This window comes from Diplotaxodon limnothrissa, linkage group LG16 (genome assembly GCF_057381915.1).
Source record: "Diplotaxodon limnothrissa isolate DT_005_m linkage group LG16, D_limnothrissa_male_GT1.1, whole genome shotgun sequence".
NCBI classification, from domain to species: Eukaryota; Metazoa; Chordata; class Actinopteri; order Cichliformes; family Cichlidae; genus Diplotaxodon; species Diplotaxodon limnothrissa.
This window is the reverse complement of record NC_140611.1, coordinates 22,672,509-22,698,241: the sequence shown is the minus strand read 5'-3', so window position 1 is coordinate 22,698,241 and position 25,733 is coordinate 22,672,509. Positions and strand designations below refer to the sequence as shown.

At 37.2% G+C, this 25,733-nt stretch overlaps 2 protein-coding genes across 2 annotated transcripts; both read right to left on the bottom strand.

Moving 5' to 3' along the window:
• Positions 1-127: 127 nt before the first annotated feature.
• On the bottom strand, positions 128-16,041 carry stk24a (serine/threonine kinase 24a (STE20 homolog, yeast)). Its single transcript, XM_085375212.1, has 11 exons — positions 15,549-16,041; positions 10,559-10,789; positions 6,593-6,649; positions 6,363-6,471; positions 5,684-5,841; positions 4,999-5,184; positions 4,728-4,870; positions 4,420-4,624; positions 4,271-4,339; positions 3,146-3,282; positions 128-2,141 (listed from the first exon to the last, which is right to left on the bottom strand). The coding sequence occupies exons 1-11, from the start codon at positions 15,588-15,590 to the stop codon at positions 2,108-2,110; spliced, it is 1,371 nt and encodes a 456-aa protein (XP_085231338.1). The 5' UTR covers positions 15,591-16,041; the 3' UTR covers positions 128-2,107.
• Positions 16,042-18,189: 2,148 nt separating this feature from the next.
• slc15a1a (solute carrier family 15 member 1a) lies at positions 18,190-25,266 on the bottom strand. Its single transcript, XM_085374893.1, has 22 exons — positions 25,231-25,266; positions 24,521-24,608; positions 24,118-24,259; positions 23,606-23,725; positions 23,403-23,502; positions 22,231-22,321; positions 22,002-22,085; positions 21,808-21,890; positions 21,606-21,692; positions 21,435-21,524; positions 21,302-21,346; positions 21,156-21,188; positions 20,975-21,063; positions 20,144-20,225; positions 19,917-20,036; positions 19,651-19,794; positions 19,523-19,569; positions 19,255-19,362; positions 19,046-19,157; positions 18,729-18,866; positions 18,532-18,639; positions 18,190-18,420 (listed from the first exon to the last, which is right to left on the bottom strand). Exons 2-22 carry the CDS (start codon positions 24,525-24,527, stop codon positions 18,190-18,192), a joined length of 2,061 nt encoding a protein of 686 aa, XP_085231019.1. The 5' UTR covers positions 24,528-24,608; positions 25,231-25,266.
• Between the last annotated feature and the right edge of the window lie 467 nt (positions 25,267-25,733).

Here is a 25,733-nt window from a genome sequence, read left to right as displayed (position 1 = left end):
ACTGATGAGTTGCAAAAATATTGTCAAAATAACATTGCAGTGCAGTATTACAAAAGTAGATTTTAAGGTCAGACTGCACTGTATACCTAATAAAAAGGACACATTAACTGATTTTATTCTTCTCCTTTCTCCACTACAAATAAAATAAGTATTTCCCAGAATGTCAACCTATTCCTTTAACTTCTCGTGTGTATTGTAAACATTATATCGGCAAAAAATGATTCTTAAACCCCAAAGATTATATATTAAAAAAAGGTTTAAGACAACCTACATACAGGGTAATTTTGCTCATGTGCACCTTCTTTTATGAAAAAAAGAAATGATTTTGATCTTTTTGTCATTCATCAATAAAACATCACTGAATTTAGAAACAGAGGACAAGTCACAACAAAAGCAACAGATCCAACACTTTAAAGCTGATACTATTCATCCCATTCATCACAAATACTATAAGGCTGATCTGACTCTGTTTAGGGCTCAACATTCCTTCAGTCCTGTAGGAGTATGCTACAACGCATACTACTCAGGCCAACCATTAGGCTTTATACTACCATGCACATTCCTTTTAAGCTAGAGTCAAACGTAGCAGCAGTGCCACTGGTCTCTGAACACTGCTTGGCTTTATGTTAATATATACATCTGAGAGCAGTGTCATCTATGCTGTAAGGAGTCTAGAAAACTAGCACACTTATCACAAAGTTAAAAATCAAAATGATACAGCCAGGCAATTATTACACTGCATGACCAACTCCAAAGTCCAAGCTGTGAGACTTGTGGCGGACTTCTGTTCGTCCCGGATGGTAGAGTGAATACCTGCAAAATACCGTAAGTCTCATGCTACTGTTTTATGGCTACTTTTTTTTATAGTCAAAGGCATTTATACTTGAAGTGCAATTAAAGCTGTAGGTACACTGAGGATAGTACCGCTGCAGCTCCTAGGAAGACTAAGAGAGTCTGCTGATTTAAACTCAGACGATGGCACTGCCCTGTTAATGGAATGAATGGACGAAACCTCAGTTTATCAAGCAAATGCTGAAAAAACAAACAAACAAACAAACAAACAAACACAGAAACAAACAAAAAAAACAACAAAAAAAGCGGGATAAGGCAGAGTCCAACAAACCAACACAACTCGAAGCTTTATGGAATTGGGGCTGGAAACGGAGCATCCAGTGTTTAAAACTGCTGGGGCTTCAATAAACCAGCCATTTCTCTCTTTTTCAGACATTCTCCAACATTATTACAGCCACACTAAAGAGTGTGAAATCAAAGAGAATCAAGAAATATACACAAACAAATCAATAGTAAACCATGATAGAGGGCAGCCACTTTCATTCACTGGATGAGTACTTAAAAAGTTTCCAACTAAACAGAGAGAAATCAAAGACAGATATACAAAAGAATAAAGTACAAAGGCAAGGCAATCTCACTTGTGGCCTCTTAAGTCTCTCAAAAATATTCACCTCACAGCCATTATCTACACTTTGCATTTGGCCATTTGTACACAGTGGTTCCAAATGCACCATTAACCTCTCAAGAAACTGTAGAAATCAGCCTATTTACAAGTCTGTACAACCACCCTGCAGAGCTCTTTCCATCTCCCAGTAGACCCAATCCACTAAAAGCGGGATACCTGAGTTTTCAATAGAATGCTTCAAACCCACTCGTCACGCTTCACTGAACATTTCACAGGATCTTTCACACAGCCACATGCACACAATTAATTAAGCAAGTTATTTTCTCCATAAGGATGCCGACTGTAAACCTATGTGGGAAAAAGCCACAAACACACCAAAATCAAAACTTAAAGTCCTTCCAGAAAGACAGCTAATGTGCTCTTAAAATAAAACAATTGAGAAGGAGGTATCGAGAAGGGGAATCTTACAGCAGGTGGCAGCTAACTGAGTGGCCACTGACTGTCTTGAATAGGAACCTCTGATGCTGTGCTAGCATATAAACAGACATTAAGTAGGCCAGGATTTGCTTCAGGCAAATAAGTGATGGAGACCTTCCTGGGAGACTTCATTCTGGCTGTGGAGGTCAGAGGAAAAGATCTGACTGCTGCCACCAGGGTGGAAAAGTGGAGCACAACTGGACTTGGCTCATCTCAGTGAGTGGGGGCTGCATGTGGCACAGAAAACCTGAAAAGAAATAAATAAAGGTCAATATTTACCAGCCTTGGGTTAAGTTGAGACAAAACATTACACAAAAACAAATTGCAGATGGATTAAACACATATACTTGCTATTATTCCTGCATAACAAGATTGAGAGGCTTGGGTTTCCTCTCTGAAAAGTCACCATTTAAGACTCCTCAGCTCTGATTTTCTGGGCTTCAGTAATACATCCTCACACTTAACATGTGCTTGTACCATGCTCACTGAAGCATGGAAAGTCTGATGCTACATGAAAAATAGAATTGAGGTTATTGGAATTTCTTGCCCCTTCCTGAGCCTGGTTCTGTTGGAGGTCTCTTCCTGTTAAAAAGGACTTCCCACTTTCGCTAAAGTGCTTGCGTTAGGCAGGGGTCATCTAATTGATGGGGTTTTCTCTGTATTATTCTACCTCAGTAGACTGGTTTTTTGTACGTTTCTGGCTGTAAGTCAATCATACTCCAGTCAGTCTCAGACATATCACAGTTAAATGAAATCTTGTTTAAGCTAAAATCTTAAATCTAGACAGTGACCATTGTAAACACTTTACCAATCTGTTAAAGTGCAGACATCCTCATAGAGGAACTAGCATAGCTATAGACTCTCAGTAGTATTTAGAAATGAGTGAAATCCTTTTAAAGTGCTGTCAACATTGTTTACTGTACATCAATATGATCAGATGACTCCATGATCCCAACAGAAACTGCTGTCTCATGGAAAACTTTGTACAAAATAGTGCTTTTGATGCATCAGTGCAAGTGACTATACCAATAAGTGTATTCAAAAAAGTGCATATTTTCCAGCCAAATTGAATTAAAGCTTTTCCCTTTGTCATTGGAAACCAGTTGGTTTACAATTAAGCTGCCCCCTTAGGCTTACATCCTGCCACACAGTCTGCTTTAATATGAAATCCATTCAGGAAGTAATTATGCAAATTCACAACCTACTAAATGGAGGAAAAAGTTAAAAGTTACTGGTGTGAACTTCACTTGCCTCTGAAGTCTCTGCACTAGTTCAGCCACCAGGGAGTCACAGATTCCTGGATATTTTTCTTCTGCCTGAACAATGGCCTTTCGCAGCTCCTCTGCAGCTTCTGGCTTGCCATTACTTGTCTCGCCTTTCTGTTTCAACTGTGAAAGTGACAGCTTTTAGATGACATAATGTGAACTGCCTAATTCTAAAGAAAACTGCAGCCTCTAACATAAAATGGAACATAAACTTAAAGGTACACTGTGTAGGATCAGTTGCCGTTTGTAAACTCTGCTGACTCTAAAAAAAACTGACAGAGAGAACAGCGGTGGTTCAGCAAGCTAGAATGAATGCAAAGGGAGCAGCACAGGCAGGAAATTTACTGCTTTACTACTTAAAACATTACATTCAAGGGGGAAATGGTTAGTTAGTTGTTGTTTTTTTAACTCACTGTTGTTCTGGTTAGAGGTAAAACTAAACACAGCAATATGTGTACATAATCCTGCAGGAGGGTGTTACGTTACAGGATTTAATGAGGCTGAAATGACAGAACATGCCTCACATTGTCTGGTGTCACCTTTCTGCTGTGTGTGTGGCCATAATCACACAGGCCTAGAGACCAGTTGGCAACCACCTGGGAACCTCTGTTTGGCTTACTTTCAAGGCTATTTTATAGCCAGGACAATCTGCTAGCGACCAAAGCAACCACAAGAAGGTTTTAGGTACACACCATAAACTTCTTTTCACACTAGTGCATGTGTGCTACCTCCAGCAACTACTCTCCACCTGGGTGGGAAATGCATATCTTTCTTTAATGACTTGTGATGCCAGATGGTCACCAGGCCTGTGTGACTGGGCACTTAAGTTTCTCTCACCTGCTTCTTCCTCTGCTCTGTAAGTGTCTGTTCAACTAAGATTAATTTGCACTGTTTACAGTATTTACAGTATATAGTCCTTCCTATGACATCCTGAATGCTGCTATAGGCTGAGGACTCCACACTGAGGCCCTTCAACATAAACATATACTTCCATTGTTAGTAAAATCCTGCTGGGTACACCTTAAGTTGGTGTGACCAGTTGAGTACCAATTACTTATGTATTCATCAATGATGAATATTTTAATATGGGACAAGAAAGCGATGCTTGTACCTCTGAAAAAACTGGAGAAAAGATTGTTGATAAGCTTTGTGACAAAGGCCTCTTTGGATTCTCCTCCACCTGGAAAAAACAAAATACTTTAATTTGAAAAACCAAATAGGAACCTTGAATAAGGCCTTTTGAAAGAGCCCATTCCTTACCCGATTCCTTTCCAACTCAGCAGGCCGTGCTGCTCCATTCTGGACCTTTTTCAAGTCCTTTTTCAGGTCCTTTTTAGGGTCATTTGTCAGGTCATTTTTCAGGTCATTTTTCAAATCGTTTTCCAGATCCTTTTCCTTGATGGTGTTGAAAATCCATTTATCATTACTAGCATCATCACCTCCAGATGCCTGGCCATCTTGTTCCCTACAATCAAGCAGGGTTTTAGGAACATCAGTGGACTACAGTTGATAGACTTTACACCTGCACCCCAACACTGAACTGAATAAGGTTGGTTTAGATAACTTACTCATCAGATTCGGAGCCAGATTCATCCCGAGACTGTTCTGACTTCCATCTCTTGTATCTGTCAATCAGCTCCGTCAGGTAGGTCGTCTTTTTGGCATGCCTTACAATATACCTATGTTTTAACAACTCTTTGGCAGTTGGCCTCTATAGAGAAAACATAAAAAAAAAAAAATTGAGCAATTAATAGAGTGGATTTCCTCTTCTTCTTTTCATTTTCAAGCTTAAAAATACAACAAACTCAAAAAATGAACTTTTTTTTTCTTAACACTTACAAAGCTAGCCTCCTTATTTAAACAGGCTTCAACAAATTCTTTAAGTGGTTTACTGTAGTTTCCTTCCAGTGTTGGCGGATTGTTCTTTGGGATGAGGAATAAAACTTTCATCGGATGAAGCTCAGAGTGGGGAGGCTCTCCTTTAGCCAGTTCTATTGCTGTTATCCCTAATGACCAGATGTCTGCCTAAAAAAAGGAAAACATTTGCAACCAAATGCCTGGTTTTTAAAATAGCAGAACACAAACATTTTGACAGCAAGCTCCATGACATGACACTCACATTGACTGACTTAAGTAACAAGGGTGTATTTGAGGAAACTGTGCAAAAACAAGACTGTGACATAGCAGCTGAGTAGACAAGCCACACTGACTCATGTTGTGGTCATAAAAAAAATAAATAAAATAATATGGGTCATTTTTAGTCAAGAATACTCATCTTAAGCAATGCTGACAAAAAAAAAAACAAAGGTCAACAAAGCACTAACATGAAAAACAAATTGGGAACAATTTTATATGAAACAGTATACATTCATGACTAATTGTACAAACTTGTTTTAAAGCAAAATATTGATCTCGAATTTTTTTCTTTAAAAAGAACACAAAGTTATGACAAAGATTTTGCTGGGACAGCTGTTTTTAAGTTTAAATGTGACCGTGATAACACACAATATAAGATAATGCTAACCTTTGAATCATAGGCCGATTGCTTTATGACTTCAGGTGCCATCCAGAAGGGAGTTCCAACAAATGTGTTTCTTTTTATCTGTGTATCTGTCAACTGGCCCGCTACTCCAAAGTCTGCAAGCTTCACGTCACCCTGTTCTGACAGCAACACGTTGGCAGCTGAAACAGCAGTGAGAAAAATAAAAAGCTAGTGAGATGCATCACATAATGTCAAAGACCTATTGGTAGAACCATACCTTTTAGTTACCACAGGAACTAAAAAAAACACTCTAGAGAAAAAAAATTCTGACACTATTTTCAGCCACATTAACTTACACCTGTAGAAATGTTAAATGAAATGGCCTCCTCCATCACCCATCACTACTGTAAGACAAATATTATCTATGATGGTGTAGAAGTTGAATATTACAGGGCTGAACAGGATTTCAACTAAGTGTAAGACGTGGACAGATATTAGTGATATGGCTTGTGTGTAAATATAATTATGGCTCAACACTTAGACAAAAAGAAAAAGACATAACAGATGCTGGAAGTTGTGAAATGCAAGCTTTTGTAAGTAATTTCCTAGCAAAGAATGACACAAAAAGATTAAAGTCTCACTTCAATATTAGCAAGATGATAAAGGGCTTGCTCTCTAAATATATTTTTTAAAACAAAGGCGATGTATGTACCAGACTGACCTTTGATATCTCTATGTATTTTCTTTTCAGAGTGCAGATACTCAAGACCTTTCAGGATTTCCCTTAGGATGGTGGCGATCTGTGTTTCATCGAGTAGACCCGGCTCCATCTAGGAGAATGGATAAACTCTTGACTCTGGCTGTTATTGTGACAACTGTCATCATGGCCTTACATACAAACAAACACTTTAAGTCTAGATTATCTTCAGATCGCAATTCATAACAACTTACCAAATCAAGGGCGGATCCTCCACCCAAATATTCCATAATAATCCATAATTTTGTACCCTGAAAAATAGACAAATCCATTGGACAGTGTTTAAAGTTATGGTAGAGACAGAAAACAGTACTCATTCAGGTTTCTAATAACGGGAATAGTTGTGGGTACTAGTTATGTCATGGGGTGTTTTGTGGTGGGAAAAAAAATCATGTTAAATAAGTGAATGATAAATAACCATTTTAATAACTGTTCCACTACTGTACACTATATGCCACATCTTCAGAGGTACAAATAGTGGAAGATCAATCAACTTTAGTTTTTTGATTGTTTGTTTGTTTGTTTTTTTTTCAGCTCATTCTGATATTAGTACTCTCACTGTTTGTTTTGTTTTGAGGGGTTTTAAAAATAAATTTGGTGTGCCTTTGCGCTTCATATTGTTCAAGACTTCTAGGAAACAACATCACACAGAATTAAATGTAATAATTGGAACTGTGTTATTGAGATTCAAGAAAACCTAGTTTTGGTTTATTGAACCACTATATAGATAGACCAAGATAATTAAAATTACACCCTAATTATGACACAAACTTTCAAATTTTATGATTTGAAATTTTATGATACACAACTCACTGGCTGTTATTGTGACAACTCTCATAATGGCTGGATTTTGAACATGGAAAGAAACAAATACGTTTTCTATCTCATAACAACCTGTGACGGTACATCAGCTGTACAGTGAAAAGTCAAATTATAACTACAGGACCCTGCGAATGTCATTTCATCTTGCTTACACTTACAAGTGCATGCAATCTGCATAATATTATACATCAGCAGATGTTTTCTCAGTTGGTGCTGCTGCCTCACAGATGGAAACCAACACCCACCAACGCAGCCACACACCAATATCTGGACTTTCTTTTATTTGCATTCAGAGGATGGTCATTTTTCTGACTTCTTCTCATTTCTTTTGATTTTACTTTGCCATACACAAACTTCAGTGTCAGAAGCTCATTGTTTTTTGTGGGGGTTTTTTAGCTTTACAACCACACCCATCATCAGATCAGTACTGTAAGGAACACCTTGGTTTATTACCAGTTCTTGTGTTATTTCTAATACAGATGCAACAATCCAACTTTTTCCAGTTCTGATCCTATACAGAGACTCGATCTGGTATCAGACCAATCTGATACCAGTGTTAAATAAATAATCTGTATTTCTCTCAGTGAGAAAGAGTCAGGGAATTAGTCTTTATGTGGAGGGCAACACTGTCTTCCTAACTTTCTAAAGTAAAGGAAATAAACACCTTCAAGAGTATAAATTTTACAGGACTGGTATTTAGAAGCAAAATAATAAATGACATTGGACCAAAGTGACAAAATAAAAAAATGAAAATATATATTAACATAAATTCATGTTTTACCTATTTTATTTGTACTCAGTCATTAAAGTCACTAGTTTCCTTTCCTCTGACTAACTACTTCCTTTTACAGCTCCTCACATCACACATAAAGTAAAAGCTTATGCTGCACGATCCACTTCTAGGAATAAGCGCTTCACCTCCTGCGGTGCCAGACATTTGATTTTTGTTTCACGATATGTGCGAGTGAGAGAGAAAAAGCATCGCTGTTAGTTTTTCAGTTCCGTCGATGCACCTGACTGCAGTTAAATTAAAAACATTTCTAAACTTAGAGATGAAGGCTGCCGGTGGAGCTAGACTGAAACACTTTAAACTGCTGTCAGCTTCTTCAAATCTTCTGCTAGCAAACAAACCACTGATGATGTGTAGCATGTAGGGCTGCCACAAACGATTATTTTGATAGTCGACTAGTCACCGATTATTTTTGCGATTAGTCGACTAATCAGATCATCATCCATTGGACGCAAAACTACAGCTTATTGCACCAGCAGCATCTGCTCTTATATAACTATCATTAGCTTACAGCTTTAAGTGTTTAAGGTCTGTGCTAACTAAAAATAAAGACAAGATGATAGTTTATTAAATTTTAATGAAATTTGCGGATTGTTTCGGTGAAGTTTAATAAACTCCTTGCTATCTAAAATATAACAGGACACTGGAGTATATTCTGGAGCATCTCACACTTCTGATAATCAGTTGTCTGCTTGACGTTTATTCAGCTGTGTAAAAACTATAACTTTAATCTCAGACAAACTGATTTACTCAGGAACAAATAAAATACTAAAAAAAAAAGCCAAACAATAACATTTTAAGTTATCTAAGTGACTCATATATATTTAACCTGAGTAGCGAAAGACGGCGGTGGGTTTGAAAATGATTTGCGGGGAGTCCGGTGTTCTCTTAAACGTTTATTTTGTGACCCAGAAAGAATAATAAGAGTAACATTAAAACTAACTAGCTGCCGCCATTGTTGGAAACTGCGCTGGGCCGCGCTATGAATTCTGGGACACAGCTGCTTCTTCTTCTTCTTCGGGGTTTAACGGTAGCTGACATCCTTGTACATGCAATGCTGCCATCTTCTGTTTCAGTCCGTTATTACACTCTTAAATCCTGCCACTTATTCCTGCGTCTTTTGTGATCTTACAAAGCTTCAAACGACGCGTCGACTATTAAATCAGTCGTCGACGATTTTGATAGTCGACGTAATCGTGACTAGTCGACAAATCGTGGCAGCCCTAGTAGCATGTGATATGCAATCCAGTTTTTCAAGCCAGGTTCGCACTAATATTCAATCCTAACATTGGATTAGTGCATTTCTTATTCCTAAGTGGTTTTATAAAAGTTCATGTAGTGGACACCAAAATTTAATAATATACTGAGGAGGTCTAATTAACACTGGTTATAAAACGATTAGAGTACCATTTTTGATGCAAGTTGCAACAGCTGAGTGTCAGAACCACTTCTGCTTCTCCTGCCCACTATAATAAGCAGATGTTAAAATGCTGACCAGACAACAACAACTAACTTCAAGTTGATCTATAACAAGGCACACAAACACACATTATCCTCGTTTCTCCCTCCTAAACCTATGTGCGACTTATCCGACTCAAAAAGGCAGACGTCCCTAAAACAACAACAATAGGTGGGCAGATTTCTTAGTTTATATCCATCCATCCATCTTCATCCGCTTTATCCGGGGCCGGGTCGCGGGGGCAGCAGCCTAAGCAAAGAGGCCCAGACCTCCCTCTCCCCAGCCACCTCCTCCAGCTTATCCGGGGGAATACCAAGGCGTTAGTTTATATGGTACAGCATAAAGCACGAGCTGCTGTTCGTCAGCTGCTGACTTCCAGACCACTAGACTGATTAAAATGAGAAGCTATCTGTTCCCTGAGATGCATGTGGGATCAATGATGGATGAAAGCAGATGATATGGGGTTTTTTCACGCAAATAGCAGTACCAGTCTAGAAACTCCATGGACACAACATACACATCATATTTACATACTAGAAACACATTGGACTCAATTCTCTCCTTCAGCCAGTCACATAACTTGAGCTAATGGACCACATCTCTCGTTTCTCATCTTAAGTACCACAGTAAATGCTCTGAGAGCCACTCTATCACATTTAGTGTGAAAATCTATTCTAGTTACAAAAAAGTGTCTCAGTGATGCTGTAAATACAGCTACTACAGTAGACCCACGCTTTTACTTTTTCCTTCTCTTTTTTTAATCTGCAAATAAAACACCAACACCAAAGCTGAAATTCAACAGTTTGACATTATAATCATGTCTCTTTTACATATGTACATATGGCTTATAAACTTTGCCGTAAACAGCCCACAGGGCATACACTACTGTAATCCCAGGCCAAGTCGAGTTATTCTATACTAATCTGCACCATTTCACAGACAATACTTCCTCCATTGTCTATTTGCATTATTTATTTACCTAAATTGCCATCACTTGCTTACAAGAACACACTACAAACAAATCCATTATGTCAAGCTTCAGCTTTTCCAAGTTCACGCAACAATATTCTTCCTGAGATTAAAGCTTACCTTGAGATAGGATCCAAAATACTTGGTGATGAAAGGACTGTCACACTGGCTGAGAACTGTGATTTCCTGCTGAATATCTTCTATTTCATCCTCCGCTTCCTCCAGATCAATAATTTTAATGGCCACAACTTTCTGAGTTCGATTGTCGATGCCTTTAAAGACTTCACCGAAAGAGCCTTTGCCTATCCTCTCCAACTTGGTGAAAAGCTCCTCTGGATCAGCTCTGAAATTCTGATTGACAGAGAAAAAAGACGTCGAGAGAGAAAAAAAAGAGGACATTTAAAGTAACATCAAACCTTGTCAGAAAATGTAAAATCTTAAGTTTAACAAATAAATATCCATCCATCATCTTCTTATTCAATACATGGTCGCGGATGGGCTGGAGCCTATCCCAGCTGTCACTGGGTAAGAGGCAGGGTACAACCTGTCCAGGTTGTTAGTGTTAGCCAGGTTGCCAGGGCTAACACAGAGACAAACACTCAGATTCACAGCAGAAGACCAGACCAGGTGTCACTCTTGTCAGCTAAAACCAGGAAGATGAGGCTACAATTCTCACATGCTCACAAAAATTGGGCAAGAGAAAATTGGAAAAATGTTGCCTGGTCTGATGAGTCTTAACATCTGCTGTGATGTTCAGATTTTTAGGGTCAGAATGTGGTGTAAAAACAACATGAAAGCATGGCTCCAGCCTGCCTTGTATCAGTGATTCAGGCTGGTGGTGGTTATATAATGTGGAGGCCATAGTCTTAGCATACTTCAGGGCCCTTAATACCAACTGAGCATTGTTTAAAAATCATAGCCTATCCATTAGTGTAACTAATAATGTCCATCCCTTTATGACCACAGTAGGGCTGCCACGATTAGTCGACTAGTCACGATTACGTCAACTATCAAAATCGGCGACAACTAATTTAATAGTCGACACGTCATTTGAAGCTTTGTAAGATCCCAAAAGACGCAGGAATAAGTAGTAGGATTTAAGAGTGTAATAACGGACTGAAACAGAAGACGGCAGCACTGCATGTACAAGGATGCCAGCTGACGTTAAACCCCGAAGAAGAAGTGTCCCAGAATTCACAGCGCGGCCCATTGCAGCCCTGCTCAGTTTCCAACAATGGCGGCAGCTAGTTAGTTTTAATATTACTCTTATTATTCTTTCTGGGTCACAAAATAAACATTTAACATATTTTCAGGCGAGAATGTAGCTGTGTAAACCTCAAATATCTGCTCAGTTTATCAAGACACCACATATTTTCAAAAGCGCCCTGACGTTTTCGGAGACGTCTGTTACCCACTAGCTCGATAGCTAGCCGGGGTTCAAGACTCACTAGAGCCCGTGAGAACACCGGACTCCCAGCAAATCGTTTTCAAACCCACCGCCGTCTTTCGCTACTCAGGTTAAACATGATATATAAGTCACTTAGATAACTTAAAAATGTTATTGTTTGGCTTTTTTCAGTGTTTTATTTGTTCCTGAGTAAATCGGTTTGGCTGAGATTAAAGTTATAGTTTTTACACAGCTAAATAAACGTCAAGCAGACATCTGATCATCAGAAGTGTGAGATGCTTGAGAATATACTCCGGTGTCCTGTTATAGTTTAGATAGCAAGGAGCAGACGGCTGAGTTTATTAAACTTCACTGAAACAATCCGCAAATTTCATTAAAATTTAATAAACTATCATCTTGTCTTTATTTTTAGTTAGCACATACCTTAAACACTTAAAGCTCTAAGCTAATGATAGTTATATAAGAGCAGATGCTCTGCTGGTGCAATAAGTTGTACGTTTTATGTCCAATGGATGCATAATCTGATTAGTCGACTAATCGCAAAAATAATCGGTGACTAGTCGACTATCAAAATAATCGTTTGTGGCAGCCCTAGACCACAATGTAGCCATCTTCATATTGGTGCTTCCAGTAAGATAATTCACCATGGCACCAAGCTCAAATCATCTAAAACTGGTTTCTTGAACATAGCAATTCATTTACTCTACTGTGATGCTGTCATGTCAATATCGAGCAAAATCCCAGAGGAATGTCCCCAGCGCCTTTTTGAATCTATGCCTTGAAGTAATAAGGCACTTCTGAAAGCAACAAGGGTCCAAACTAGTACTGGCAAGGTACACTTAATAAAGTGACTTGTGAGCACACTTTACAATGAAACAGATCTGCAATAAAGAGGTAGTCTGCTTGTTTAGCAGTACACTGTCAGAAGGTTCAGGGAATTGTTTCCACTTAAATAGTAGAAACAGAGACATCCTCTTCGTGTTTTCTTGTGTCAATTTAGAGGTTAAACACAGCCTCCTTAATCCAGCACAGATCCAATGTAGACATCATCAACACTGTTAAGCACGTATCACCTTATTGACAAGTGATATGACAAGCTTTCCATGTTAGAAAAAAAATAATAAGAGTTGGGTTTAGGAAAGTCAATTCTGATCAATAACAACATGCTTCGTTTGGCTGTGATACCAATTTAGAAGATTGGTTTAGCTTTTAAAACCCTGTCCACATGAAAAAGGTTCCCTCCTCCCCCACTCCTTTGTAGCTGACAGTTGGTCAATAGTAGACTTTCCATCCAGTTACAAGTCCATCAAAAGTATACTTCTCAACTTTTAGGCAACACAGTTGGAGTGTAAGGTTAGATGAAGTCACCCATTTTTTTGTTTTAAAATCAGCTGTCACCACAACAAGCCTTTGAATTTCCTCTGACATTTCACAACTCTCTAATTACCATACTGTGATGACACATTATACATTGAATCCAGTCATCATCAAATCCTTTGTTACCAAAAATACAAACATTAGATTTACAAACTGGCCTTGACATATGAATGCAGATTAACTTTATCAAGTCAATTGGGTAATCTCATTACACTTGATAAAAGTCACTCTATATTAAATATTTAAAACTTATCAAGTCAAATTTGTGGCTTTGAGCTACACTTACATCAAAAGACAGCATAAACAGACCTGACAAAAGCTTAATGACCCTTGCACCACAAAGGCTAAGCATAAATTGAAGGACTACACCCTGAATTATTGACTGAGCTAAATGGCTTATTTCCCCATGGAGAACCAGGAAGGCAATAATGGTCTTCAAGCCAGGCAGTTCAATTTCCCTTCATATATGGCAATCATTAACCCAAACAGCCTGAGCAGAGCTTGGAGTGACTTACTTTTCATAGCAAAGATGGCACAGAATATTGAAAAAAAAAAAACAAACAACAACCTCCCTCTAACGCTACAAAGCTAAACTATAATAAAATATTTATACATATTTTACAGCAGCTTTGATTTTTTTTGGGAAGATTTTAATGTTTAATTTACCACATAGCTTTGGCTTAAGTTGACACAATATATTGCTTGTGAGTTTCCTAGATACTAATTTCCTGTAAAAGTGCTAATGCAAAGTGGTCAAACCTTTTTAGAAGATGAGTTGAGAGCTGCAATCTGGCAAAGAGTGAGGCTGCTGAATTTGATAGAAATGGAACTTTACAAACAAATAAATCAAAGCAGTGCAGAACAAAGCAGAGTAGAAACAACAACCAAAATACTATCATAACACTGCTGTGATCAGTCATCCAGGTGAAAATCATAACGTTGAGGCCGACCTCTGAAAAAACAATGTGGAAAAACAACAAAGGCACTGTGACCACAGACGACACATGGGAATGTACTTGCCATATCCACAGTCAGCAGGTTTACTCCAACAACCAAAGCTGCCTGAACCTCGCTCTAAAACCTTGTGTTTAATGCTCTGCCAGCTGCTCTATACAACTGTGTAGTCTAGTGTCATCCACACACCACAGTGCCGCACCCTCAGGGGCGAAGACTCAATGTCAGCCACCCAACTGCATGCAAAGCTATGGGCACATATCTGATGTTACCTTTTAACCTGTGTTGTCTGTGGACATGTAAATGATTAACCAATAATTCATAGAGTTTCACTGTGTGCAATCAGTTACCTGCAGACAATCATGCATGCCAAGTTTCATTCTTACATGCACTGTAATGTGGCCTACTTTACTTAAGCAGGACGTGGCATGATAACCATAAAGTGGTCGGTGCATTTGATAGATAAAGTTATAAATTAACACAACTAATTTCCAAAAAAAGTTTAACATTAAATAGAAATAGTAATGAATTAATGAACTGATTTTCAGGACATAACGAATCCACAATTATTCTCCTCTGATATTACACTGAAGATTGTAAGATTCTTAAGTGCTGATGGGTGTAAACAAGTGATCTACTTTTTTTTACAGCTATATTAATACATAATGCTGTATGGTTTTATATATTTAGTTATTGGGACAGGGCTAGACATTCTCTAGCTTCAGCTTCAGAAATACCAAGAGAATTAATTTCTCAGGTTTTCCTTATTTTAAACAGACCTATTACTCTTATTATTGCTCTTTTCCAAATCCACTAAATTTTCCAGCTTGTTTTTATTCTGGGATTCTCTTGTTGGAGCTCTGCAGGATTTCCAGTTCACATTGATCGTTCTTTATGTTAAACTGTGCTTTGGTGTAGCCCCTCAGTTCATCCTTTTCCCCCTACATTTAAGCCCTTTGAAACTTTACTCATGTTTAATATAAGCATTCATTTTAACAGTATATATGATAAATAAATTACATTTTAAAACTCCAGAAATCAGTCCAAAATGCAATCTTTAACCTTGGATCTGATCTCGACTACAATAAACATTATATGAATTGACCGGCCAGATGAATTACAAAATCATTTTCGATAATGACATTCTTTTTTTTTCTTTCCAAAACTCATCTAGCTGGACTTTGGCAAATACGACAGGTGCATTTATTGGAAAGCAAAGGTTGCACATTCTCGGTAACTCGGATGCACATTACTTTCGGTTATTTGGCAAACTTGAAAAAAAAAAAAAAAGAAGTGAAAATGCCAAGTGACCAAGTTAGCTCGCAGCTGAATGTCAGATAATAAAACACAACACAAAAAATTTCAATTTACCTGAATCCCCGGCAGTCCGCTCTGAATTGGAGAGTGAGCCATGGCGTCAAGTCAGCAAAGATGACGCCTTTCCTCGTCTTTTCACCTCTATTTATCAGAGGTATAACGTTTCTTTCCTAACAACACCCTGCTGTAACTGACAGAGCTCCAAACTATGAAAGACGTGCTACCTTATTAAAAGACGTCTCCAAACCAAAATAAAGTCAGGTTCACTTGTCGGCTCCTACTTTGAACCGCCTGCCTGCTTTCTCCTGACTCGCCTTCCGCAGTTAACGTTAGCAGACGTTAGGTAGGCTAGCGACTTTAGCAGCTGGTTAACAAACAGTTAGCAAAATAACTGCGTCGCAGCGTCCTCTCCGCGCGTGTTTGACAGTTTCCGGGTGAAAGTAATACAGGCGTGGCATAAAATAATCGCGCAGAGCGAATACATGCAAACTGTTATAGAGTTTGGTCGCTTGTTGTTCTATTCTCTCATCACTTTTCTCTCTTGCCCGGCGCCATCTTGGTTAATATCATTTTCGTTTAGCGAAGGACCAATCAGCGCGAGGCACAGCAGATGTCGTCATTCGTAAACCAAAAAACGTCACAAGTTAGTACCTTTCACTTTTCTGCATGGACATTTTTCTGGGGAAAACAAAGATATATTTGATGTGATTTTATTTTAGTCATGCCAAAACGGAAAAGCTCATTCTGTTCCCAAGAAACTACAGAAACCAAAACTGCTGTCCTACACTATTTATGAGCTTAAACAATAGCGCCTTTTCTTATTTCTTCTCCTTCTTTCAGCTGCTCCCTGTAGAGGTCGCCACAGCGGGTCAACTGCCTCCATCTCACCCTATTATCCTAGCATCCTCCTCTGGCCTCTCTTCGTCCCCAGCCTGCTCAACCTGAGCTGCCGCCCCCCGTCATATCCATACTGACAAAAGTGTCAATTCAGTCCAATTTATTAAATTGATATTTAATTATTTTTTAATTTGAGTGGGTGAAAATCTTTACAAATAAGTGTCAGTCGTTAAAATTGTCAAAGACATGTTTATAAAAGTCTGCTTTTTTTCCTTTTCTTTTTTAAATGACATCTATATTCTGTATATTTTTATGCATAAATATATACATTTAAGTCTCAAACTTAAATGTATATAATACGTGAATAATGTTATAATAAGTAAATAATGAGGGAAAAATTGCTTTTACTTCTTCTGCTTTATTACAGCATGAAGGTAAATACCAGCATTTTACACAAAATGCATGAAAAAACTGCACTTACCTAAATTTGCATTTAATAGCTCCTGCTACTAAACTTGATATTTAGTTATAAATGGTAATGTTTAATTAGCTTTCCTTATAGTAGCTACACTATTAAAATACTGCTTAATGTATGCATTTGAATATCCGTAACAATATTTGAATACTAATCTAATAAGGATAGCTTATTCTATACGCTTTCCTTTCCTGTGTTTGGGGATATTTTGTTGATAATAATTTCTATTTTTCTCCATAATCCACTTATAATTTGAATTCTCTAAGTTCTTTAAATTCATGTTTTCTCACTGTTTTTCTCCAGACAGTGGTTTCTTTCAGTGTGCTGCGACAGAGGTATGTGACGAAATTTCCAGAGAAAGGAAATTTTACACTATAAAACTGTTGGTCATTTGCAACACATCAATGTCAACAAACAAACAAACAAAGGCGTCATGCTGGTCTTATACTGGTATGAAACTCTTTCACTTGCAGTATGGCTCATGGGACTGGGGTGCTAAACCTGGCATGTGTCTCTCCACTATAAATGCAGTGTTTTATATTCCAATGATCTGTCTTACCTACTTAATAGGGGAAAAAAACTATCTACCTACTACCTTAGCTACCTGAAAATGTTATAACTTACTTACATGGAAGCTGTAAGGGAAAATTTATATTATACAAAACAAGTAGTAATACAGAAGCATGAGAAGTTTATGATTAGGTACCACAGTTATTTGACATCTGAACTAATTACACTCCAAAGTATGATTTCACCAACAGTGCATTAACTGAAAAACAAAAATAAACAGACATAAAAAAACATTACATTGCAAACTTTATCATTTAGTTAGTAATAATTTTGTTGATCATTTTCTGATATTTGAACATTTTATGTTCACATGTGTGAGCTTGCCGGCATGTCACTGTAATTATTTAAACAAGCAGCAGATGATGTTTTGTTCAAATATTGAACATATTAGTAAAGGCAATAGTAAATTATACTCTTCCTAAAATAATATAAGATTTTCTGTCTCAATCACCAGTGCAATGGCAAGAATACTTCCACTGATAACACAGGTTTTTGCTGCGTGATATTGGTGCTTTTTGACTTGAAGACTGAATGAGAAACACATGGAAAGGATGAATGATTATGAATAATGATTATTTAATCATTTTTTCTCACAGCTTACACACGTATATAAAAAAAAAGGAATTATATCCCATGACATATAATTGTTCTTACCTTATTCTCTTTTTAATTACTATTGTTTATATGAATGCCTCTGCCATAACAATATAAAATATTTCACAGACACACACAACACACACACTTTCCCCTGTACACTTTTTCTTATTCACTAATAATGCATTTTTTTAATGATCTGCTTTTATCTTAAAGTGTTCACATATTGGATTGTTTGTAACTGTCATCGTAGCTTTCCGCTGAGTCTCTCCTGACCATCTTGATCTCTGCCTTCTCACGCTTGTCTTTATCATCTTCATCTTCATCAACCTTTTTACTAAACTGGTCCTCAATTTCTGAAGGGTCAATATAAGTGTAGAAATACGCCATAGTGGAAAAGATGATGCACACTAAAACTAAGAGAGACGCAAAAAGGACGTACTCTGCCCACTGTAAAAGAAGAGGGGAGAGACAGGGGGACAAATACAATGTTAGCATTTTTGCACATGCATGGCTTCTGCATGTTTGATATGTATTTGATATGCTGCATTTTTTTCTTACTTTGTTGGGAAGTTTTGCAATCTCAGCCACAATCAGGACTATGAAGTTACCAATAGCAACTGTAAACAACCAGCCGGCTTGCAGCACCGCTTTCATGTTACTAGGTGCCTAAAGTCACAAAAAAGGGACCCAAAATGACAAAAGTCATGGAGAAAGAAACTATTTCATAGACTAATTGACTTGTCATTTAAATGTACCTGTGAGTAAGAGAACTCCAGACCAGTAACTGAAAACATCACTTCACCAGCAGTTATGAAGAAGTACTGTGGGATCTGCAGGGCCATGTGAACTGAGTTGGGTTCTATGTCCTCTACCACAGTAATAGAGTCCTGACACTAGAATAAATAGATGGAAATGTTTAATTTTTACACGTGAGAATCCCCAAGATAAAGCACAATAACACCAATATTTCCATTATTTGTCTGTTTGTTCATTTGGTGCTCTTTTCTCTTTTCTTTTCTTTCTTCTTTGGATGATCAAAATTCATGATATTAAAATCATTTGGAAGACTTACATCTGGTCCAAAGACAAAAGTGCTGGGTATGAAGAAAGTGTATGAACCTCCAAATCCAAAGTCCTTAATGTATTCGCATGACTGTGACCCACTCAACAAGGAGAATTTGGTCCTGATCATTAGAAAAGAAAATATTGCTAAGAAACTGTAGTACTGTTTGCATAAATTATTGCTGTGTTAGTTAGTTAAAGTAGAAACATAATTCTTACTCTCCATTCTTTATTGTGGAATAAGTGGAGTAATAAAATGGCTCAATTAGTCCCAAGTCCACTGCAGAAGTGGTCACGTTCACAGGCATGTTCATTCCATTTACAAATCTGAAATATTTACATAGTGAGCAACAGCATTAATAAAGTTACATCAGTGTATGCAGTTCCTATCATTTTCAATGATTTATTTAGCACATAAAGATTATGATTGTAACTAATATGATTTTCTGACTTGATAAAAGGTTAAAACAATTTTAATTTCACTTACCGGATTTCATTGTTACCTTGTCCTGGCTTGGAAGTCAAGTCCTGAGTCTGTGAAAATATAACATTGCATACTTAATAATTTAACAATTAAAAGTCCTCTTGTGTGTCTTTGAATTCATTATCGCTCACCAGAAGCCATTCATTACTAATAACTGAGGGAATAAGAAGAGTTTGTCTGGATTTCCTCTTCAAGAAGATGGCTTGTGTCATCCCAGGGCTGCCAACTGAAACAATGATTTGCTCTGTTTCAAATGTGAAGTATTTGTCACTGGCCTGGAAAACCGAGAAAGTGTTTAAGAAGGTCAAACAGTGGTAATATTTTGTACATAAACATATTTTCATGTCATTTTCAATTCGTTGATAGACCGTATAGTGTTATGAATAAGACGACATACCTGAGCTGCATTAAGAGTCAGCGACTCGTTGCCCGGCAGATTGACTGTGACTGCACTGCTGCCCATGTTAAGTAATTTCAACTGACTCTGGGAGGCAGATGGAAACACTGGCAATGTTTTCTGAAAAACAAGGAATACGTGTTTGTTTTTCCAAAACTCAAAGAGTCAATAAAATGAAGTGAGTTAAAGTTTTGCTTATTTTACAACACATATCTTTTTCTACTCACATCAATTTCAACTTGGACCAAAGCAGCACAGACAAAAGCCATAGCAGCCAGAAACATCCCCACTGTCATTCTTTTTAGTGGTCTGTTGGATTAACATGAAGTTTTGTTACTAATTTGTGATTTTATATATTTAAAAAAAAACAACGTTTATTTATGTGAAAAGAATAGTTTTCTTTTAAAGTCATCTAATATCTGAAAATTCAACATTAACATGAAAATTTGGGGTTTTATTTAGATTGTGTAGAAATAGAAACAGGTGTGCAAGCTCTTCCTTTCCCTGTCTTCCGTTTTTGTTGAAAAGCAACATGATTCATACAGCTCCTTAGGCTCAATATTAATGAAATTGCTGCTAACAGCGAGCTAGCTTAACACAGTCATTTTCAACATAGGAGTTTGAATCACATCTCAAAACAGCCTAAAAAGCATTTTAGCATTAGACCACTGTTAATAGACCAAAAGATTTTCTGGACAGAACACCTGACATTTCAGAAAGGTCAGTTATTATTCAGTGAGTCATGAATAAAACTACGGACATTTTTGTATTTGTAACATCTATAAAATCACAGGCTGTGTAGAAGTTATGGGGTAGCAGCGCTATGCTAACGTGGACCGACCACCTGCTAGCTTCCAGACGTGGAATTAACTGTAATTTCATCATCGACCATTTGATGAAAAATATTAAATGGAGCTGATCTATAATGATGAACTTTGATAGCAGATCAAAACCGTAACAGTAAAGGTCTTTTAATAACCCTTTGAAGTTAATGTTATGGTGTTATGAAACATGTAAACCACAGATACTGAACGTAGTTCATTGTATTTCTCACTTACGTAAAGTTAAAGCCACATTTCTTAATCAGGGGGTAGATTACGCTGTCCATGACAGGTACCAGAGTCAGGATCAAGATGGGGTTGAAAATCTTTTAAAAAATATTACTGCATCGTTAGTATCCTCTTAAATAACATGTATTATGTCATTTTAAGTCAATACGATGAAGCTGCTTTAACTTACCTGCATTTGATCGGGCTGTATAACAAGTTTCCCCTGCAGACATAAGGACAATATTATAACATGAACACACTGTATTGGTCAATTATTATGATTACTTTTCGCTGCAATTTTTTATTTTATTTTTTATTTTTTGTTACCAAACTTACAAAGTATCCATTCATTGTGGTAGCTTGCAGCGTCCATCTGGATCCCTTTAAATTAGACCACAATTTTAATTTCCTCTTAGCAGCAAGTGATTTAAATGAAGTCCATTTAAATTAAAAACAAAATTTACTGTACCTTTTGGTCAAATAGGGTCCAGAACATTGGCAGTGGGATGTATAAAAAGAGGACTTTCAGCACCATTTTGATTTGAGCAATCAGGAGTTTCTACAAAACAGGCAGACTGAATGTAAACACAACAACATTATTCTTATAAGACATTAGAGAAATATATAAAATGAAACTTACATCATATTTTTCCTCTGCCCAGTCCATCCAGTGCTGTCTCCTGGGGTACTGATTGCTCCTGTGCCTGTAGTGGTTATTAATGGCAAACTGAGAGAAGAGCAAAGAGTGATACTGTTTTTAGAAACATTGATTTTTAGAGTTGTTACAATAGCATTTATGGCTGATCACATGAATGCAGAAAAGGCTTATATAAACGACTTACCCCAATACATTTACACACATCCAGCATTATGTTTCCCTCGGGTTCAGCTTTGTAGTACATACCACTCCCGACAATAAACACCACTGTTAAGGGAACATCACGGGCAAATCATTCGTTTCAGAATACAGTTTATTTACCCACCCTTTACTTTTTGCTTCATGTTTTGAATTAGTGCCCTAATAATTTAGACATACCGAGTGCAACCACCATTAATGCTGCAGGGACACCGAAAGCCAGGGAATAACATTTCTGCTGACTGTAGATGCCGCACTCCTGACCTGCAGATAGAGGCAAACAACTTTCATTCAACTACAACTTCAACTAAAAACAAGCACTTTTCCCTGCATGATTATTAGAATGTAATTGTTGTCATTCCTGCATGTTCATGGCACTTTAACTTGATATTTTACTTTAAATGCCTACCTCTCAGGATTGGAGTGATAATGGTGGACAGGAGACTCCCACCATTGATACAGAGGTAGAATACAGAGAAGAAAGTTCTCCTTTGCTTATCCTGCGTAGAAAGACAAGTCAGTAATGTGTTTTGCAAACAGTACAAATACTAAAGTGATAATTATCTATGTAAACCGCTGCCTTGTATGTCTTTGAAAAGGTGGTCGAGTTGTATTAAACTCATAATATAAATGGGTTACAGCATAAGCTTAGTATAGCTATATAAGTGGTAATTCTAGGCTTTTAAATATTAAATAACAACTATTAGTTAAACGCATGGTTCTCTAAAGGTTACATGGGTACAAGATTGAGGAAAATGAACAATTTGGTAACTATAGTAACTTAACCACCAATTTAAGATTGCACTCCTCTAACAACATCAAACACCTGTTTAGCCAAGAATATAGATCTCTACATTACTCACACTACACTTGGCTGTGTTATACTGGTGGTTCAATCCGGTGTGTCCCAGTTATAAAGCTTGAATACATTCACTTCCTAATTACTATCATTTCTAGCTTTTATATCACATCATGTATCATAAAATAGTTCACGTTTAATTTTAGATTTATTCCATATTTTGATGAACAGCACATTATACAGATGTGACATGCTTTTGTCTTTCCCTCAGATTTTTTTCTTATTTTTAAACTGTAATGTTCACAACCCAGAGACAAAGGTTTCTTGGACTTTACAGACAGATTTCCTAGACCCCTTCTTCAGGAGCCACACATGTAGTACTGCTACCCATCGTTAACCACCATCACCTCAAATTTGACATAATACTCATAATTCCCATCAGCCACATCTTTAATTTGTGTTTGGCTTGAATGTAGAAATGTTAGCATGCTAACAGGTGAAATAAGAAACATAGTAATAGGTATACCTGTTCGTCAGTTTTAGAATTGTCATCGTGAGAAAGTGAGTGATGACTTTGCAATTTATCTGAGCTCATTTTTATTATCACAGAATTTGATAATGGAGAGTTGCATAGAAACCAGGGGGAACAAGGGGATATATTACATGCAATAAAATACTTGAACTATGGATGCTGAAATTACACGTTCAACCACATGCCAGAGGTTAAACATTAGAAGAAGACTCAGCCAAAGAAAGTATTTTGAGAAAGTTAACAGTCTAACCTGGTGCTCACTAAATTGGTCTCCACCAAAAGCAGCCACACAGGGTTTAATGCCACCAGTGCCCAGAGCAATGAGGAAGAGACCCACCATGGACAACGCACTGAATGTGAGGAAGAAGAAATGAATGAGCGCGGTGCATTGTAGAAATATATGATGGAAACTGTGACTCAGTAATTTAAAACTTCAGAAGAAAAGATACCCACACATGAAAGGTCATGTTGTCTGGTGTCCCATCTCTGTTTGAGTCGGTAATGTCATGAACTGCACTGACAGCCATCGCAACCTGTCCAATTGTATAGACAATGGACAAGTAGACGATAGTCCTGAGTGAGGAAGATTGAAAAACAGAGCAGTGAGAAAGTACACGTGTACGTTCCTTAAGTAAAGGCTCCACTCGTCTTTACAAATGAACATTCAGAATTAAATTATGAGCATTTTATTCATTAGAAGACTAATACAAATTTTGTACTATTATGTGTAAAAGTATTCAGTTAAATGCCCTTTGTCTGTCGTATTATTACACAGTTATCAGTATCTGCGAATATGTTTCTAATCAGTTCAGTAGAATTGAAGTTACCTTGGTGCAAAAAGAGGATGATCGGGTAAGCGCTGTAGCTATACTTATTTAGATTCTGCCACAATAATAAGGCTACAAGAAATAATAGGATGATAAATGTCTTCATGCATTAAAGAGGAACATGATCTTGTGACTCACTTGAACTTTCCCAGCCAGGAGTCAGCCACAATGGCCCCAAGGATAGGGGTCAAGTAGCAGAGAGCCACAAAAGTGTGGTAGATGGATGTGGCCAAGTCTTCATCCCACTGCAAGAAGTACTTAAAGTACAACACCAACACAGCTGTGGACAGGCAGGGAAAAGAGGCCTTCTTATTTAATTATTAAATGTACATTATTTATGGCATAGGTTTTGATGTTGCCTTAAATTATGCTAATAAGGACCGTTGTAGTTCACGCAATAGTGTCATCCTCCAAAACAATCAAATAAAGGGTTGGTTTAAGCACAAAAATCAGAGGGTTAAGTAGGCTACTTAGTAATTCAAGTGTCCGTGTTCACTGTCATGGCTACATTATTCATGGTTCCTGGATGAAATGTTCTCACCTCGCATTCCATAGTAGGAGAACCTTTCGCAGAACTCATTCACAACAATGAAGAAGATACTGAGTGGGTAGCCACACACATCTTTGCTCTGGTGGGTGGTGAAAAAGTAAAAGGATGAACACCACACCAAAATAAAAGCGTACAAAACTAAAACTAAAACAAAAAAAATACTTGGACCTGCATAAAGCTGAATCGACGGTGTTGAGGAGTACCCAGAGAGTTTGTGGAATCAGTATAATTATTCTAGCCAACTGTTTGCAACTGGTTAACAGTAGTTACTGCTAGGCACTACTAGGTAGCTTAATTTGAATATCTTAGCACAATTTACTAATAGATTTGAATGTATCGCTGCAAAATAAATAAGAAGAAATTTGCTGATAAAATCAATATAGTAGAATAAAAAACACAATGATTGCTGATAAACACTGAAATGCTTAAAGTACAAGACAAACTTGTCAAAATGTAGCGCTTAATTACATAAATATAGAAGAAGAATGAATAGCAAAGTACAGCATATGCAACGTAGAAGCATAAATAACTTTAGTGCTGAACTGAGGTTTTTACAGAGGTACTAACATTTAGTTAATAAAAATATATCTTTATAGCTTTATTGGTATTTATTGCAGCAATAATACAGAGTTGGTGTATAAAGTGCTGACGTCTCCTTTGTTCTTATGTAGCTGTATAAAAAACCCAAAACTGTACTTTACCTTTCCTTTACCTTTCCCTCGTTTCTTGGGATCTTCTTTGTCTATGCAAAAATGAATGTAATTCTTATTATGATTAAAAAGCAGAAATAAAAGACTAATATGCAGGCCTACCAACTTCCTCAGTGTTATATAAAAAAAGCATTTATCTGTCAATGATTCATTGTGTGCAGTAAACAAGAGAGCGATAGATATGTAGATAGATAATTTATTGGTCCCACAAAGAATATTGTTGTGTTACAGTAGCAGGATAAAGAATAAAAAATAGTACAGTCTATTAAAAAAAACAGTGCAGTTAACAAAAAAGGTGTTACTGGCACCTGGTAAATATAGGTACACAACGGTGATAGAAAAAAACAAACAAAGAAAAGAAAAACTGTAAAAATAAGACTGAAACTGTGTAAGACAGTAGTGCAAATTGCATTAATAAATAAATCTGAGATCCTAATATGTTTGGGATCTTTGTCCTGACAGGTGCATTCACCTGTTAAACTCCAGAACTCTTC

Bases quoted from the DNA above. Each gene is read 5' to 3' on its own strand.
- slc15a1a (XM_085374893.1), bottom strand. The intron at 21,189-21,301 runs GTAAGTTTGGTA...TTATGTCTGCAG, and splicing joins CCACAATGAATGGATACTTT to GGGAAACTTGTTATACAGCC. The intron at 19,158-19,254 runs GTAAGAATTATG...TCTAATGATCAG, and splicing joins TCCACAATAAAGAATGGAGA to GACCAAATTCTCCTTGTTGA.
- stk24a (XM_085375212.1), bottom strand. From the start codon at position 15,590: ATGGCTCACTCTCCAATTCAGAGCGGACTGCCGGGGATTCAG. The intron at 10,790-15,548 runs GTAAATTGAAAT...TCTGTCAATCAG, and splicing joins GCGGACTGCCGGGGATTCAG to AATTTCAGAGCTGATCCAGA. The intron at 5,842-6,362 runs GTCAGTCTGGTA...CTGCTGTTTCAG, and splicing joins AATACATAGAGATATCAAAG to CTGCCAACGTGTTGCTGTCA.